Consider the following 17,314-nt stretch of genomic DNA (forward strand, 5'->3'; position numbering starts at 1 on the left):
CAATTTTAAACATGCAATTGTCATTACTTGTCGCTTTTAAAGTGGCAACACCTAATAAATAGGTGTGCTTAATTCCGGAATCCTTCAAACATCTTTATTCCGAATTTAATTTTTAACCTTACATATGTATGTATGTATAGATACAAATTGTATTTACATCCAGTACGCATCATAATTATTTAGTGTACCAATAAGTATTCTGTACGCAAATAACTGCAAATTTACGCCAACCTATCCTTAAAAATTACACTGTAAGGTTTTGGAGTTATGATGAAGGTAAACGAGGCTTTCGAATCAAATCCGTTTTGGGGACCATTTTCATCAAATTTGACCCAGAACCTCTGAAATACATTTGTAGCGAAGAGGAACAGGCTGTCTCGAGCCAACGATTCTCCGATACATTGTCTTCTTCCGGTAGAAAATGGCATCAGAGCTTCGTGTTTCTTGAAGACTTTCCCGTCGGGACTTAGGAATCTTTCAGGCCTGAAATTTTCAGGGTCACCCCAGACTTTTGGGTCGTGATGAATATAATACAAGTTTGAGGTGATGACAGTATTTTTTGGAATGGTGTAGCCTCGAAATGTGATATCTCTTAACGCCTTGTGTTGCACTCCTGAAGGTGTAATGGAAGAAAATCGAAGCGTCTCTGCAATTAGAGCTTCCGTAAAGGGCATGCTACAATCGGGTAGGAATAATGTGAAACAGTGAGTAAATTTATATATTTGCATATGTATGTCAAATGAAAATCGTGTATATTTTATGTCTTATTTACTTTGCTCGATCCGAAATAGACACGGGTTTAGTATTTCCTGTGATTGATTCGATTTCATCTTGAAACTTTTTCTGGATTTCTGGCATCTTTGAAAGATATAAAATCATCCATGAAAGCGTCGTCGAGGTTGTGTCGGTACCCGCAAAATATAAATCCCCCAATGTAGCAAGGAGGTTATCCTCTAAAATTACATAAAATTATGTATGTTCACAAAGAAATAAGATATTCAATTTTTATTAATAATGTATGAATAACCTCCAAATTTTCCATAAAATGCGGACTCGGTGTTAGTCGTCTTTTTGATCTCTTTGATAAAGACATCGGCAAAATCCCTTGGGTCAAAACCAGAAGTACAATAAATAGGTAGGCAACTTATATTTTCTCATATCACAATTTATACCTATCGAAATCGGGTGAAAAAGTTTTCAAATGCTGGTTGACAGGTTTTCTAAAATAATCTGCAAAACCATCCACTGCTTCTCGAACCAACGTGTAGCCTGACAAAACCGGAAAGAGTTTTCCTAAGATTGGTGCAAATAGAAGTAATGGCCCTCTCTCCATCACGCTGTCAAATGTCCTAAAAACAAACTTGATATATTTTATCCCTGCTGAAACATGTAGACATGAAAGATGTGCATAAACTAATGAAGTAATGTACATATTTTTACTTTAATGCACGTTCTGTCATTTCCAATATAGCTGCATCATTATGTTTGTATCTTTCGCCTGTACAAATACTCCAAACGGAATTGATCACTGCAAATGTGAGTTTTTCTTTAACATTTTCAACCGGTTTATTCTCAACCTCTTTCAACCATTCGATAAGTTCAGTCACTTCGAGCATTATCGATTCTTCCATCGTGTTCCTCCCAAATCCAAAATCACGAAGTTGACGAAGTGTGAAACGACGCAATTCTTCCCAATCTTGGCCTTCAGTGTTTACAATTCCTAGTGGACAGTCACAAAATATGTATGTATAACGTAAATACATATACAATAACCATCCAGGAGCAATTAACATGTAAAAATCACACCGTGCAATCTGTCGCTTAAAACAAAGTCAAACATGCTAAAATCCATCCTTCCGGAAGACGCAGGGTCATTGAAGAGCTCTTTTACCATTTTGTAGTCAGAAACTACAACTGTCCTATAAATACATAGGTTGGATGAGAGAATATGACGTTAGCAAGTCATCGGATTAATTTAATTTGAATGGTTTACTTTGTAGTGGCTAAATCAACTCGAATGATAGGTCCATATTTATCAGCCCATTTGCAGAAGCTCAAATGTGCCAATAATTCAACTTGGAATATATTTCCCAAAATAGGAATCCTGAACGGTCCTACAAATGTTAATTAATTTTATGTTAGTTGGCCAACAGTAACACGATAAATAATTTTCATGGAATTAACAGTGGATTATCCAAATCTTACCTGGTGGTGAATTTTTCCATTTGTTCCTTTCAACCAAGATATACCACAAGCATAGTGCGAATATTGATAAGGTGGCAAGCCACAGTGCAGAAATCATGGTAATTTACAATCTAAATGCACAAATTTAATAACTCTGTAAATGAAAGTATTTATGAGAAATTGTACAGGACTTAAAACTTACATACTTTTGTCTAAATCAGCTTTACAGAAAGGTAGTTGTTAATGATTGTTAGTTAATTTGAATCTTATCAGAATAATGATCCCATCGAGTTGTCCAATCCAAATATCTACAACACCATGAACCATTAAGCAAATAAATAAGTTGATTGCTATATGCATGCATATGTTTATATACATACCGGTCATCTTGTAGCCTTCATGATGGTTCTTCCACTTTTTGGTAGATAAAAAACCAACTTTAATCCAAGGGCAGACCAATTTTGATATCCACACATATGTGCATATTCACAAATTCAGCACTAAATCCATACACACATGTTAAAAATGTATAGATTTGCATATATGAATAAGCTTGTACCAGTTTTGACGATTGTCCAGCATAATTGCATCTTGCATAGTATTTAATAACTACCGAAAACTTTAGCTTGACACGAAGGTGATGAACTTGATTTTGTAAAGTACATATGCAATGTATATACATCGTAGGCTAAAAATTGCTCGAAGCAACTGACTGCTATTATTATTAAAAACAGAGCATTGTTCTAGTTCTAGTAGCATTACTATTTAACTTGCAAGGTTTAATTTAGCGTACCGTCCCAGAGCGTGTCGTCCCGGTGCTCATCATCTTAAGAACGCATGGAAATGAAACCTTCATGATTATCAAGAAGAGTCACCTGTGACACCTCTCAGACTTTGATAAAAATTTCCAATTTAAATTCTTTAGAAACTTCAATTTTGATTAGGTTTCTGCAGTTGCTTCGTCACACGTATTATATGTTAAATGTTAGATAGATTGACATTAAAATCAAACTGTTAATATAAACAGCAGATGGGTAATTAACCAATAAGTCCTATCCAGAAATTATATGGGCAATGTACATATTTTTAAAAATGCATATGTGTAAAATATACATATGTATCACATCTACATACACATACTTATACATACAGTCAATGGAAAAAGTATTGGCAACCCCCACGCCAGCTAAATAAAATTGGCTGTAGCCTTGGAGTGCATTATACAATTGGCGTGAAAATATGTTCGCATTTAGCAAATATAATGTAGTTTTCGATTATAATCATGTTTTATTGATTAAAATTAGATTAACACAGTTTTTAAATAATTTGTTGGAAAATTTGCAAAATTAACCCGCAAAAAGTATTGGCAACATGTGGCCAAATTAATTACGCGGAACAATATTCTTAATCACCTACCCCATTTCATTACGGTAAGTTAATTAGGTGACAAAATATGACGATAGCTACATTTTAAGTCAGCAGTTGTGTTGTCTGGAACCAAAATGGCGACACCAAACGAGTTATATTTGGCGCGGCGAGAAATATTCATTTATTTTTCGCAAAAAAAACCTGGATATCTAAAAATCAATGGAAAACATACTTTTTCATATTTACTATTGGAAATGTAGCCAAGAAATATAAAATGGCAATTTTAGTTTCTGCTTTTCCATGGTTGCGGAAGAAAAAAGTCACCTTCGCCCAAAGGTAAATGATGAATCAAGCAACAAATTACTTGAAATCGGAAGATTTCAACATCCAAAACCAATTAGAATTTGAGAACCAACTGTGGAGTCAATATTTCATACAATATGGTGATCAATCAAAAATCCTACCAAGGGGTTTTAGGGTCCAGTAGCCCCATAGAAGAGAAGGCCCCCGAAACGAACCAACTCAAGGTATTTAAATCAGCTAAATACCACCCTAAATAGACTTCCAACGGATGAAGAAGGGTCTAGTGGTCTCACATAAGTAAATTTAACTTATTCGGTGCGGGTTCGATGGTTAGAGTTTGGAGGATGCAAAATGAGGCCCTCAAAAATGAATGCTGCCGTCTGGGAGTCAAGCTCGGAATAGGATCGATTATGGTTTGGGGTTGAATGACTAGGTCGTTGCGTAGTTAGCTGGTCATTATCGATGAAGTTATGACCAATGAGGTCTAAATAATCATTCCAAGCGATAATTTGAAATTATTTTGCAAAAACCTGACCTAGGAAGGAATTTAATGTTCCAAAAATGCAGTGACCCCAAACATGTAGCCAAATTAGCAATGCAAGTTTTTGGGGATCTACGAGGTTAAGCTTCTCTCGTTGGTTGCACAGTCTACCGATGTGAATCTGATTGTCTGGGTTGAGAAAGGAGAGACTGATGGAAAACCACTCGTCAAAAAACGAGCTGGACAAAATTTCAAAGATTAGGCAGACATGTTAAAAAGCGTTATAAAAAGATTTTTCCAATCAATTACAATGCGTATTTCTGCTCTTATTGTGTCGAGGGGAGGTGATATGTATTACTAGAAGCAGTTTGTCGCAATAAAATTTGCGTTTTATTGATTTATAATTTTTTAAGTTAAGGGTTGCCAATACTTTTTGCGGGTTAATTTTGCAAATTTTCCAACAAATTGTTTAAAAACTGTGTTAATCTAATTTTAATCAATAAAACATGATTATAATCGAAATTACGTTATATTTGCTAAATGCGTACAAATTTTCATGCCAATTGTATAATGCATTCCATGGCTACAGCCAATTTTATTTAGCTGGCGTGGGGGTTGCCAATACTTTTTCCATTGACTGTATGTATAAGGTACATACGTACATATGTCGGTATATGTACGTATGTATATGTATGTATATACCTATCTTTGAGTTATATGTAAATATTGCATTATAAATATGCAAGTATGAACATACATATATGTACTTGCATATTTACAATAGATCTCATTCTCCCTTATGCATGAACAAATCAATTTATTTTCATAGTAATATGTATACCATGAATATATAACAACAGCCATTAATAAATTTTAATTTAAACTATTCAGTTGGCCAATTTTTCGCCGGTATTCTTCCTTGTATTGATGGGACAGGAATGTTTGACCTTCCTCGATCTGAACAAATGGAATTGGGAAGCTTCCCCAAACGCGGCCCGTAGTTTTGATTCTAATTTGTGTAACATCTTTCTCTTGTCCCATTGTATTCGGCAAGTCGCGAAATTCTCCTTGGTATCCACGAGCTCGAATTAGATGCTTGAGCAAAGCTACATCTTTCACCAACACATTCTTCACAATATGACCATTGGACCCCATCATGTCAACCACAGCCGAAACATCGGCCCACGAGAAATATCTGAAAACGTTAAAAAGTCCATTGCAAAATTTTGCATAACAAAATATCTATGCATGCAAAAAAATCTTTCAATGTAAAACTTCAATACTAACTTGATTCCCTTAAACTCTTTCAAGTAGGTGACATAAGATGAGACATTCGTCCTTGAAAATGGATCCATCTCAATTTCCTCGGTAGCTTGGATGTATCTTGTGGCCTGAAGATTGATGACACCAGTCTCCATGTAGTCGGATCCCTCCTGTTCCAGATCGAAGTACTTGCTTGACGGCGTAGTTTTTCGGCTGAGGACGGTAATGCCCGAAAATAAGTTCTTCTCATCAGGTCGGACATACAAGTCGTATTGAATTTGATTGATAAAAGTCACATTTTGTGTGGTATCATTTGGACTTGGGTTTTTTAGTAAGTTCCATCCACCGTATTTTTTAACTCTGGGCGTGTCCATAATTTCTTTTAATTTACCGGCATCAAAGTGACTAATACGTGCATAAAGCTTAAAGTTTTGAGGTTCAAATACGAGCAAATGATCTGCAGTTGATCTGGTGACGACGTGTGAATCAGATTCTTCATCGGAATCCTCACTGCTCCCATCGTGGCCTTGGTTATTATAGTTGTTAAGTTGTAGCCACCACCCCATCTGGCTTTTTGGGTGTGGCGCAAAAGTGACACTGCTCAATGGTCCGTTGCTCGACGAGGACGACTGTAGGCCCAAGTTCATCGGGCGAACTTTATATCCAAACCCTGAATACCCGAGATCGTTAAGGGAGAACGATTCAAAGTCCCAGTAAGTGGAGGATGGATCTTCGTAAATGTCTTGCACAATTTCACTCATGTTTCTCAATTGGAGGGGAAAGTCATCAGTTTCGTCGTCACCAGAGGCCCACGCCACTCGGGCTGTAGGTTCGGAGGTCGCTCCCCATTCATAGAAGGATGGGATGGACGATGGTTCGAAATACCAGAGATGGTCAAACTCGCTTTCATTGTTGTTTTGTGGGTCGAAAAAAATATCCTGTTCCAAGTAAATTCCGCCGTTAGCAGAGGGAATGACTGATGGACGAATGGCACCTCCACCTGCTCCGAGAATTCGGATCAAGTAAAAAATCCCCGTAAAAAGGTCGAGATTAGTAGTCGACCCATTCACGCTGGACTGAATTGGAGCTGGATATATATGCCGCATGTTTTCTTTAAATGTAAGTTGAGTATGTAGAACTGCAGGAAATATAGAGCAGTTCTGGGAAGTTGGAGAGATGTCTATGAAGTAATACATATTTTTGGTGAATTGAGTTTGAAATAATTTTATGGATTTTATTGCATGTCAACATGAAAAAAATAGTCATAATAAGATTATATTTGATAAGATACAAAATTTATGAAGTTGAAGGTCAAAAGTTGAAGGTTGTGCAAATTTTGATATACAAAAATTTTTCTTAGTGCACCACCAAAGAGATAATACAATGAAATTTTACATGTTACACGCAACAAGCTATCTATTACAGAACAATCTATTGCAATAATAATTCAAATTTTTATTTTGGTCTGCAAACATGCTATATTTGAAGTCGAAAGTAACAATTACAATTAAGCATGTCAGAGGTAGTACATAAAAACTCCAGTCAAGTAAAAAGACAAATCTAAATTCATGAAGCAACTAATATATTTATTACATAAAAAGAATTTGTATAACCTTAATTGTTCGTTAATAGTCAGGTAGTATAAAGAAATTTTATTTTTTAGCCCGAGCTTCTGTATCGTCGTGATTTTTACTAATTTACTTATTTATGTAGTTTTAAAATGCTTATTTCAACCAGCCTTGGATAAGTAAGAATGTGATTGCATTATGGGTTAAGTGGTTCACTGGTGGGGGTCATTTGTGCTTATGGGGTTAGGATAACTAGCATCAATTTGTATCCGTAAATTATCGTAGAATTGTGAAATTTGACATGCAGGTCACCTGAAACTATGAACATTAAACCAAACAATATTCATTACTATTTTTGCCACAGGTAGCCAACCCAAGTCGAACCAGGCTCCTTTTTGAAAGTGGTGTGAAATTTTACATGCTCGACAATTGATGCACCAAATACCGATGTTACTTTGCAAAATATTGGTCAAGGGGTACCGAAAATAAGGGGTGACGTTCACTTATTTAGCAACTAAACAAGAGACGAGAGAAGTGACAGACACATTATCAAATATGTGTGGTCTAATAATCTGTATGCGTACATATATTTACATATGTGTACATACATACGAGTATGTAGTTTGATGTAAAACTTTAGCTAAACTGGCCGAGGTATATTTTGGTCAAACTATGATGCAATTAAACTTCACCTCTAGCTGCGCCGACAATAAATCATTTGAAACCAATGCGGAGTTCGGTGGTTCGTACTCGTCCGAGGATGGAGTTGGGAGGGTCCGAAACTAAATAGTGGGACCGTTCCAATAAGATACGAAGTTCAAGCATGAAATTGCAATAATTGTATTTTTTGCACGCATTTATCACAAGAATGACATAAGCGGTCTGAACCAAACCTGCAACTTGGGAGGTGACCAGGCAATATTACCCATCCCTTTAAAACTCGAATCAGTCAAAATGTTGTTGAAACGAAATACTCTAACGTGATGAAAATGACGTGCTTTTATGTGTATTATTATATGAAGCTGAACAATAATATTTTATTTTGAGCGTGTAGGTGGACAACTGATCTCACCAACGTGACGTTGAGCAAGTCATTTATCATTTCACGGTGTCTAATAAGTTGCTTCGTTTAAGTAATTTACCACCACTCACTAAGCTTCTCACACGCCACGGTCAAATTTGGGCATGAATACGACACGATATGATGATCACCACGTTGAATACGTAATACGTCTTTCGGGTTCTAGTCGACTCTGGATAATTTTTATACGTGTTCGTAATAATTGATCTCGTATCAAAGAATGTATTACGCAAATTTTTTCATGAAGCTGAAACTTGGCATAAAAAGTGGGACACACTTCCCACGCACTCCATCAACTAAGAAAACATTCGCAGAGTCAAACTATGACAATAAACATCTACACAACAAAGAACAGAAGTTGTTGGAATGGACATGAGAATGAGAAGATGAGCGAAAGACGTGTTTGTTGTTATTAGTAATGGTCTATTAAAACATAATTATTTTTACAATGCGGCAACGCCAACTTAATTTTACATTGTAGTGTGCTGATAAATAATTTGCACTGTCCCAGGGATTTGGCATAATGGGATGAGACCATGGCACTGGAAGGGTTATAATTGAAAAGTTGAGGCATACGAACATACGTATGCATGCCAAATATTGAACGCATTTCTTGTTTACCTACCTACATAAATTCAGATTTAATCGATTCTTATCTCTACTGAACTGGACAAGAGAAACAAAATAAAAAAGCACATTAAATCTTTAACTTTAACACTCTCGCCTTTATTGTTGTATCCTCTCCTCTGGAGAATGGAGAATGAATTTGGATGGAACATGACGATAATGTTGGGCGTGCCAATATATGTGTCTGTGTATACAGCCCGAATTTGAGGATAAGACGAAGGTTGAAGATGCTGCAGAGATGATGCATGTCGATTATTCACAATTTTCCTCTCTATTCCATCAACAACTCGACCAATTCAATTGAGATTTAGATTTAGACGTTGATTTATCCAGATTAAGACGCAGTCCTGATTTAGCTGGTCAAGGGAGCACAAGTTGAATACGTCAACCGCAAAATAAAGTCACTTGATACAAAGCAATGGCAATGGATCTTATCTACGCGACGGGTCGAGGCCTCAAGCAAGGGTCATCTTGTAAGCAGTACTTAATACGAGAAATAGTACATTTGCATCTTAATAAAATTGAGCTTCAAGGTGTAAATTATTTGTACTTGAACTAGTCGGGCAAAATACATTCAAACTCTTTGTGGATAATCCGGATGTTGAGAAATCAGTCTGTCTCCATTTAGACGTGGAAATCGAGGGACCCGGAAAGTCACAGATTGTGACTCAAAATTTTGGAAATGGTACTGTTGGAGTGAACTACCGTGTCGCAAAGGCTGGGAATTACTTGATCCACGTTAAGTATCAAGGGAACCACATTGAAGGGTCCCCTTTTCACTTAAAGGTCAACTGATGGTTTCGAAACACTTTTCTGGAATTGAAATATGCATATAAATATATTTATGATCTGATTGAAACCAGATTTTATAATTAGTTTTTTGTCTCAATTTTCCCCTCTTAACAATGTTTACTAATATTATGTGATTTGCATGCGTACATACATACATATAGTGATGTATTAATATTTATGTAGTTTCACTAACAATTTTCCTAGCAGGAAGAAACTTTATGTATGTACATATCTAAAGAAAGCATTGTACAAATAAATAAAAATAAACGCGTTTCGCAGTCCTCAGTTGTGACCATTTATTTAGATCCATAATAATTGAATTAATTTGATATTAAATCGAGATAACACATAATAATGGCATTGTAATTGAACTCCAGCTCACGACATTTACATACATTGTGCATCTATCTAATGGTGCATGAGCTCTGCTTTTGTATATGTAATTCTATTTAGGATTAGTTAGTGGTATTTAAATATGTATCTAAATAGTCTTACTTTACATTGGCAAATATTGATAATATGAGAATTTATGAATATGTAGAATAATTTAATATATGTGCATATGTACGTTGTACGTGCTTGAGCTAAATATTATATCTATGTATCTATGTATGTATATGTATCTCACCTGGATCACGTTATGAACTTATGATCTGACATGTGATGGCATAAATTGTATGTATCTATCATTGTAATTTTGCATCGGGCAAATTAGGTAATTTTTTCTTATCCGAGAGATTCAATACGCAATATATTGGACGCGTTTAATGTACATATGTATTTATATACATGGCATTTAAATGACTAATGGGAGATACATATATATTACCTTCCTCCGATAAAGAATTGATGTAGTGACGCAATAAGTATGAAATAGTACCAAGATTTTAACGAAATCAGAATTTGATAGTTCGGGAGAATAATTATCGAAGCAATGTCAAACTTAACAAACCAAACTAATTACTTTGATATGAAAAATTCCAGCGCTTAGTACAGGTTCATGTTTTTTTCTATTTGTTTTATCATCGGACGACGTGGACGGATTATAAATGTGGGCGGAATGTTTATTCGCACCTAAACAAAACAATTAGAGATGATCACACAGCACACGGTCGCAACTTGCATGTAATTTGTGCTTATCTCAGCAACCAATTTCACCCTTGGATATAGAGTTCATTTAAAGTTCATTCTGCTTTAGTTTAGATTTTGTCACACGACTGGGCGCACAGGAATTTTTTAACAAAAAACTTGGAAATTTGTCATTATAACAGAAATATAATGGCTGACCGAAGGGAATGGGCGCTTCGCCAAGGAGGTACAAATATGAGATTCTAAAATTTCATTACAAAAATTAAACTTAATTCCAACTTATTAATTAAATTTGCTTAATTATAATCTGGTTAATTAGGCGTAGCTTCATCAACGAGTACTTCGCCTTTCAACTATCGGACCAATGCCGTTATTCATCAACAGGAGTACAGCAACTTGAGCTATCAGCCAAATCCAAAGGCCATGGGACAGTTCGGTCCAACTCGTCAAGATGCGAATCTTCCAAAACAACTTGGGATACTGAGCCAATATGTTGGCAAGACACTTCCTCAACCAGGTCAACATCGATATTGATAGCTGCATATGCATCAAAACTTGACCATAATTTATGCATTCGTAATAAACTTGTACATTATACAAAATGGATTCGAAATCAAAATTAAAATTAAGCTTTTGAATTATGATTTTAATTTTAAATAAACGTTTACAAAGTAATTCATACTGTGAATGATAATCAGTCTTTTGAATAATAAATATGTGCATGCAGATTTGCACGGGTTTTCTGGAAGCATGGACCTTAAGGTTCATAACCTGCGAGGTACATTGACTGAACGGCATTTTGTGATTTCTAAAAATATCTCTAGAAATTACGAGACTTACGTTCAGACAATCTGTTTTATAAAACTTGTCCGAATGAAAATCGGATGGGTACACTCTCATAACAATTTATTCAAGATCGATGCATAAACATTGACAAATTCGATCCATCCAAAACGGTATCAAGTACCAGACCTCTTCAATACAGGGTCTTGAAAAATTACGGGAACTTCAGTAATTATAGCTTAGGATTAGTTTACCCAATATTGTCAAATATTTGGTCAAATAGAGTGTAGCTGAGGACAAGTTGTATAACCTTCACTGACAGCTTGTGTACTCGGTACAATTAACGATAGCTACACATAATTTTCAAGCTTAATGTCCTCCTAGGTTCTGCGTACATGCATACATGCATACTAAAAAAGCTTAAATAATAGTTCCATGTACTATCTACAATGTTTCTGTATGCCAAATGAACCTCTTCCAAATAATTACAATATTTTGTAGTGCAATACAAATATGAACATATTCCGGTACTTGGAAGTTATTAGAAATAAATTAGTCGATAAAGAATGTACGCTAGAAACGACGTTAATTTTTATACATAAAACTGTAGGTCCTCATTATTTAGGTAGTAAAAGGGAAACGGAAACTGATATTTCTATTTCCTTACATATTTCACCACAATCAAATCAAATTAATAAATTTAATTCCTTAAAATTGTGCGACAAACATGTCTACGTCATTTATTCCATGTGTTAATCTCATTCTACTTCTTTCCATCTTCACCGTTGCAATAGATCCGTCCGACTCAAACACCTTTGCAAGTCCTCTCAATTCAGTTCTTGACATATTTTCACATTGTACACTCATCGTAAAATTTACCACAAATAAAGAAGATTTAATTCCACTCCATCCGTTGCTAATTTACGTTGAAAACTTTATGTCCATTCCAAATTATGCACATGGAAATAATAACTTCCTCTTCAAAAACGTGCCATTCAGTCGCCGACGACAACTTGCGAAATTCTGTTGGACATATGTATTTCCCGATATGGGGGTGAAATTTCTGCTCTCAAATTTAGCTAATTCCCCAATATTTCCAGGTATCACTGGATCTGCTTATCCCATACAAATAATTTGGCTAATATCAACCGACCAGGAGATGGCATACCAAGAAATGCAAACCATCCACGCCAAGATCCTCTTATATGGCATTACTTCGTGGGGAAGCCGTGAATTTTACTTTGCACAACCAGGTTTGAAAATTAAAACAAAGATGCAGTTTTACCACTTAAATCTATACTATCGACAAGGAGCTGCTCTACCAACCTTGATACCTACCTCAGTTTTGACAAAATTTGAACTCTTTTCACAAATCCGGTGCGATCTGAAGTTTAAAATGGAATGCTATCAGTCCATCGAAGATGCAACCGACAAAGTTACCACCGCTTTTAACAAATTTTCCTGGGTTTACGTAATGTGGCTGGATGATTACCATTTGTCATACATTTTCAGTGAGACATTTGCCGAAATGCAAAAGAAATACTTTCAATATAAACAAAGTCAAGATTGGATAGAAATTGCAAAGCAGTCGGAATCGCTGGACGATTTTATTTCATACACTATTTTCTCTGAATCACTGAATAATATAACATTTCCAATGAAAGTATACGATAAAAATACGCATATTTTCTTTGGAAAAGGACGTATGCGATACTGTGCTGGAAATCATCAAATTGTTTTTATCGGAAGTCAATCTTATAGTTTCTTGTCGTGTTATGGGATTCGGAAAGAGAACTCGTATAAAATTTTTACGGACCCATTTGACAAGTATACCTGGATCTGCATTTTTATTGTAATACTTGTGTTTTCATCGATAAGTGGTTTGATAATCTGGCGGATTCGTGCTTGCGATTATAATGGTCTATTACATTTCGATGTGAGTATTGTTACGGTAGCTGTAATTCTAGAGATATCCCTCACTTCGAATATTAAGAAAGTTGTTCCCGTCCAAATAGAGTATGTTTTTTGGCTTTGGATATTTTGCAGTATGATATTGACTTCGTTTTACAAAAACACCTTTACGGTAGAAGTAATCCTCCCGTATAAACGAAGTCCTTCCTGGGCGCATATTTACGACCTCCAAGATCAAGGATTTCAACTCTTCCTCCCTGTAAAACCTGATGTGGAGCAATTTTATGACTGGTATGCCAACGGAACTCCAATCGACACGTTTTTTTCTTTCGAATTCTCTGCGGATACCATAGCTGCAGCCGATTACAAAGGAGACTTTCCACGCTTGTTGGGATACAAAAGATTCGCTGATGCATTATTAGCCAGTGACCCTGAAACTGGGAGAGGGGCTTCGTCTGGGGGCAAAAATATGAAACGCATCTGGCGAGATTTGCATTACAAGTGGCCTTCTCACATATATCCGAATTTATCGCGGTGTGAAGATAAATTGGCGTATATTGATGAAAAGGAAAACATTAAGAATATAATTCCGTTCTTAAATGATAACGTGGATGGGACAGTTTTCATGGAGGGAACTGATGATGATTTCCTCCTAACGCACTATGCAATCCAGATTGATCAAACGCCAAGGAGAAATTTTGTGCTTAATAGGGCCAAATTTCTAATGGTTTCTGGAATATATAACTGGTGGGAAAAGTGGTTTATTAGAACACGACCGAAAAAATTATTCCCTTATTATGCTAATTGGACATGGCCAAACATTGGGGCCTTGGAGAGGTTGGATTTCGGCTCGAAGTTTGCAACAACGCTACGAATCTGGGGGGTTTGTTGTGCAATTTGTTGTGTAGTGAGGATTATGGAATCTTTGATAAGTTGCACTACTTATAAAAATAATGAGGTTAGGTATTTTTAAGCGGAAAGTTGTTAATGCTTTGTGCACTTATTATCAATACTGTACTAACTATGTATGTATGTATGAATGTATATACTCCGCACCATTGTAAAATTGATGATTAATTTGCAAGGAAGTGAAAATAAAAATATCGAGATAACTACTTATTTCTAGATCTGCAAAGCAAATAAGTTTCATGGCGTATAAATATTAATGACAACTGCTTATGTATGTACATATTTTCGTAGGTGTTGGCCCTTGTCATTCATAAATAAATTTCCAAACTCTCTATGCACCTTTCCATCTTTGCTACTCTTTAGTAGTTGAAATGGTTGACATCTTATTAGTGGACAGACTTCCACTAAATTGATTTAAATATGTATGTATTCAGCATCCATAGCTTTCTGTATTTACTTAGAAGAGTTCAATAACAATTGTTTTTTTTGTGGTGGACTGGTGGTTGACGTCATTCTCCGTTGCTGTCTTAAATTAGTACTGATCGTTATCGAGTCACCACTTTTGTGTTCATTTCTTGAGAAAAATTAAATAAACCTGTTGTTCTTGTTTTGGTCTTTTATGCATCTCAAATTTATCTATGTGCACGACTGAATTAATGATCGGTGATCTGTGCACAATGAGGTAATTTTTATTGCTTGAGGTACTCACCAATTTCTTGGCTGGTCATTTCAAAATCAGAAAAACATCTCCAAGGATCCACTCCATCACTTGTGTTTGAGCAGTTGACAACGATTGACAAACAAATATGGCAAATAAAATACTCCTTCATTTGCTTGTGTTGGCCGCATTTCTGGCCCTAGTTCACAGTGCTGGGATTTCCAAAGGAAAGTTGAGATTTAAAGTTTCCGGAAGGTAAGATATGAAATTACTCATTGATTTCAAAGCTGAATAACATTTTGTATTTCGAAATCACAATAGAAATTTGCCAGACAAAGATACAGGACTCGGTAAGTATCAAAATTGCATGTAGAATGAAATTTGTAGTCTTAATTTAAGATCCTTAATTTTCGGATTCGTCAGGCACCACGGATGGGTACTTCCAGCTATATGTCAGCACTGATGGGGGCAGAACGAAGACAAAATTGACTAAAAGTGATACTATTAATGACCAAGAAAATCCTAATTGGGGAAATGTATTCGAATTTGAGTTCGACAGAAGCAAAAACCAGGTATGACGTGTGCATGTTTAGTTTTAAGAAAAAAAAATAATTTATTATCAACGGGCTATAAAGTTGAGTTTTGACATTTAAAAAAATAGTGTATTATGTATATGCATACAAAAGTGAACAAATACTATAAATCACAAAGTCAATCCCATAAGCACGCATATTGTATCCAAGTGGATCTTGTATTCTTGGAATTCATTAGCATTTGACAATCCTGTTTTTAAATTACTTTCCAGTATTGGTTTTTTGAAGTATTAGACGACGATACATTAGCCGAAGACGACAGTAAGCAAAGAATCCGGTTTTTAATGCTCAAACTTCTTTATGTATTGCCTAGTTTTGCAAAATAACATTTGTCATTGAATAAATTTAGCTGTGGGTCGAGTGTGGGTCAATGTCGCAAATTATGTGGATAAAGGTCAGATAACCACTGCTAAATTGGACAAGGAGAAGGGGTTAGTGAGCCAACAAAGAATATCCTTGCATACAGAATTTTTCAGAACTAAAGTTACAATGATTAACTCAACTTATTATGCAAATTCAGATATCTGATCATCCAGTCCGTTGATAAACCTGTGCAAATTGATGCCAGCACTCCAGTGGGACAACTTCCCATGCCAGCTGGTACCAAAGATGTTGACACCATCAGGTTTAAGGTCTCAGCAAGGCAAGCATAATTTTCAATTACATTACTTTAATGAATTTATAACCATCTTTTCAAATTATCATAAAATTACTTTTTTTGCAGTGGGCTTCCAACCAAGGTGCATATAATATAGTGACTATAAAGTATCACTGCTAGACAAGGTAATTAATTGTAAATTAACTTGACATTAATTTCAGGATGATGTCGGCTTTGTTCCTGGCAAAAGTGACCCATATGGTAAGTATATATTTAAAATTTTTACGTCTATTTGACATACATAATAATATGGTGTGTAATATGCATGCATGTGTAGAATATTTACATATGTAAGGAATATGTATAATTTTCAGTTATAATCACTGCAACTGATGGGATTTCTGGGAAGGAACGCGAAGTTGGGAGATCATCAACTGTATCAAGTTCTAGCAGTCCAAACTGGGGAGATGTTTTCCAATTTCAATGGGACCGAAAGAAGGATCAGGTAATTTTTAAATTTAGTATTAAACTGTGAATATTTACATGATTTAATGAAAATTTGCAGAGGTTCAAATTGAAAATTTGGGATGAGGATACCCTTGGGGATGAGAAACTTGGACTTGGATGGATGGAAGTAAACGATTTTGTAGCACAAGGATCCTACACCTTGCTTCTTCCAAAGAAAGGGTACGCAAACGTTTACCAAATGTGTGCATTTTAAATTTATTTCACTAAGAATATTATTTTCAGAACCATCACCCTTACAAAAGCATAGTGGACAAGTAATGGCACAAATGAGGCATTAACTTTTATGATTAAAAATACAATTTTGTGAGAATTTGTATCCATCTGGTTTGCCAAATTTTATTAAAATCTTTGTTAACCATTATGAAATAGTGCTCTTGAGACATTGTATCATTACATTATAAATATGTGCATATTCATATTCACATCGATAAAGTGCATAGTTAAGAGGTAACACATATTGCTGTGATTTGGAATTATAAACAAATTATTGTACTACTAGCGTATAGCCCGGCCAAGGCCAGGTTCTAGAGTTCCAGTGGGGGGTGTGTCATGCTATACTTTAAATAATTCCCAGTGGA

The 17,314-nt window shown here is 35.5% G+C and overlaps 4 protein-coding genes across 5 annotated transcripts; 2 read left to right on the top strand and 2 right to left on the bottom strand.

Moving 5' to 3' along the window:
* Positions 1–80: 80 nt before the first annotated feature.
* Positions 81–3,157, bottom strand: LOC110844476 (cytochrome P450 2J6). 2 transcript variants are annotated; one of them, XM_022090689.2, is made up of 12 exons: positions 2,978–3,156; positions 2,744–2,899; positions 2,565–2,684; positions 2,391–2,492; positions 2,206–2,315; positions 1,994–2,114; positions 1,807–1,919; positions 1,441–1,720; positions 1,173–1,349; positions 1,028–1,104; positions 773–953; positions 81–675 (listed from the first exon to the last, which is right to left on the bottom strand). In XM_022090689.2, the coding sequence occupies exons 5-12, from the start codon at positions 2,300–2,302 to the stop codon at positions 222–224; spliced, it is 1,500 nt and encodes a 499-aa protein (XP_021946381.1). In that variant the 5' UTR covers positions 2,303–2,315; positions 2,391–2,492; positions 2,565–2,684; positions 2,744–2,899; positions 2,978–3,156; the 3' UTR covers positions 81–221. The 2 variants fall into 2 exon arrangements, with proteins under 2 accessions (XP_021946381.1, XP_021946380.1); XM_022090688.2 differs by having other exon boundaries at positions 2,387–2,492; positions 2,744–3,157.
* Positions 3,158–5,129: 1,972 nt separating this feature from the next.
* LOC110844272 lies at positions 5,130–6,790 on the bottom strand. Its single transcript, XM_022090439.2, has 2 exons — positions 5,624–6,790; positions 5,130–5,531 (listed from the first exon to the last, which is right to left on the bottom strand). The coding sequence occupies exons 1-2, from the start codon at positions 6,703–6,705 to the stop codon at positions 5,210–5,212; spliced, it is 1,404 nt and encodes a 467-aa protein (XP_021946131.1). The 5' UTR covers positions 6,706–6,790; the 3' UTR covers positions 5,130–5,209.
* Positions 6,791–9,152: 2,362 nt separating this feature from the next.
* LOC110844750 (filamin-A) lies at positions 9,153–9,962 on the top strand. Its single transcript, XM_022091030.2, has 2 exons — positions 9,153–9,348; positions 9,435–9,962. The coding sequence occupies exons 1-2, from the start codon at positions 9,294–9,296 to the stop codon at positions 9,668–9,670; spliced, it is 291 nt and encodes a 96-aa protein (XP_021946722.1). The 5' UTR covers positions 9,153–9,293; the 3' UTR covers positions 9,671–9,962.
* Positions 9,963–15,077: 5,115 nt separating this feature from the next.
* Positions 15,078–17,102, top strand: LOC110844248. The gene is made up of 11 exons (XM_022090402.2): positions 15,078–15,272; positions 15,339–15,367; positions 15,441–15,589; positions 15,823–15,871; positions 15,960–16,041; positions 16,131–16,253; positions 16,335–16,350; positions 16,430–16,469; positions 16,583–16,713; positions 16,774–16,895; positions 16,959–17,102. Exons 1-11 carry the CDS (start codon positions 15,166–15,168, stop codon positions 16,981–16,983), a joined length of 873 nt encoding a protein of 290 aa, XP_021946094.1. The 5' UTR covers positions 15,078–15,165; the 3' UTR covers positions 16,984–17,102.
* Positions 17,103–17,314: the final 212 nt, after the last annotated feature.

The sequence above is a fragment of the Folsomia candida genome, unplaced genomic scaffold, assembly GCF_002217175.1.
Source record: "Folsomia candida strain VU population unplaced genomic scaffold, ASM221717v1 Fcan01_Sc002, whole genome shotgun sequence".
Taxonomy (NCBI): domain Eukaryota; kingdom Metazoa; phylum Arthropoda; class Collembola; order Entomobryomorpha; family Isotomidae; genus Folsomia; species Folsomia candida.

What these genes read in the sequence shown, in the direction of transcription:
- LOC110844476 (XM_022090688.2), bottom strand. Translation starts at nt 2,302, where the DNA reads ATGATTTCTGCACTGTGGCTTGCCACCTTATCAATATTCGCACTATGC. An exon ending in TTTTCACCCGATTTCGATAG is followed by an intron (nt 1,105 to 1,172) that starts GTATAAATTGTG and finishes TTTTGACCCAAG; the next exon opens with GGATTTTGCCGATGTCTTTA. An exon ending in TCTATTTCGGATCGAGCAAA is followed by an intron (nt 676 to 772) that starts GTAAATAAGACA and finishes ACCCGATTGTAG; the next exon opens with CATGCCCTTTACGGAAGCTC.
- LOC110844272 (XM_022090439.2), bottom strand. Translation starts at nt 6,705, where the DNA reads ATGCGGCATATATATCCAGCTCCAATTCAGTCCAGCGTGAATGGGTCG. An exon ending in AAAGAGTTTAAGGGAATCAA is followed by an intron (nt 5,532 to 5,623) that starts GTTAGTATTGAA and finishes TAACGTTTTCAG; the next exon opens with ATATTTCTCGTGGGCCGATG.
- LOC110844750 (XM_022091030.2), top strand. Translation starts at nt 9,294, where the DNA reads ATGGCAATGGATCTTATCTACGCGACGGGTCGAGGCCTCAAGCAAGGG. An exon ending in CCTCAAGCAAGGGTCATCTT is followed by an intron (nt 9,349 to 9,434) that starts GTAAGCAGTACT and finishes TACTTGAACTAG; the next exon opens with TCGGGCAAAATACATTCAAA.
- LOC110844248 (XM_022090402.2), top strand. Translation starts at nt 15,166, where the DNA reads ATGGCAAATAAAATACTCCTTCATTTGCTTGTGTTGGCCGCATTTCTG. An exon ending in TGGCAAAAGTGACCCATATG is followed by an intron (nt 16,470 to 16,582) that starts GTAAGTATATAT and finishes TATAATTTTCAG; the next exon opens with TTATAATCACTGCAACTGAT. An exon ending in GGGACCGAAAGAAGGATCAG is followed by an intron (nt 16,714 to 16,773) that starts GTAATTTTTAAA and finishes GAAAATTTGCAG; the next exon opens with AGGTTCAAATTGAAAATTTG.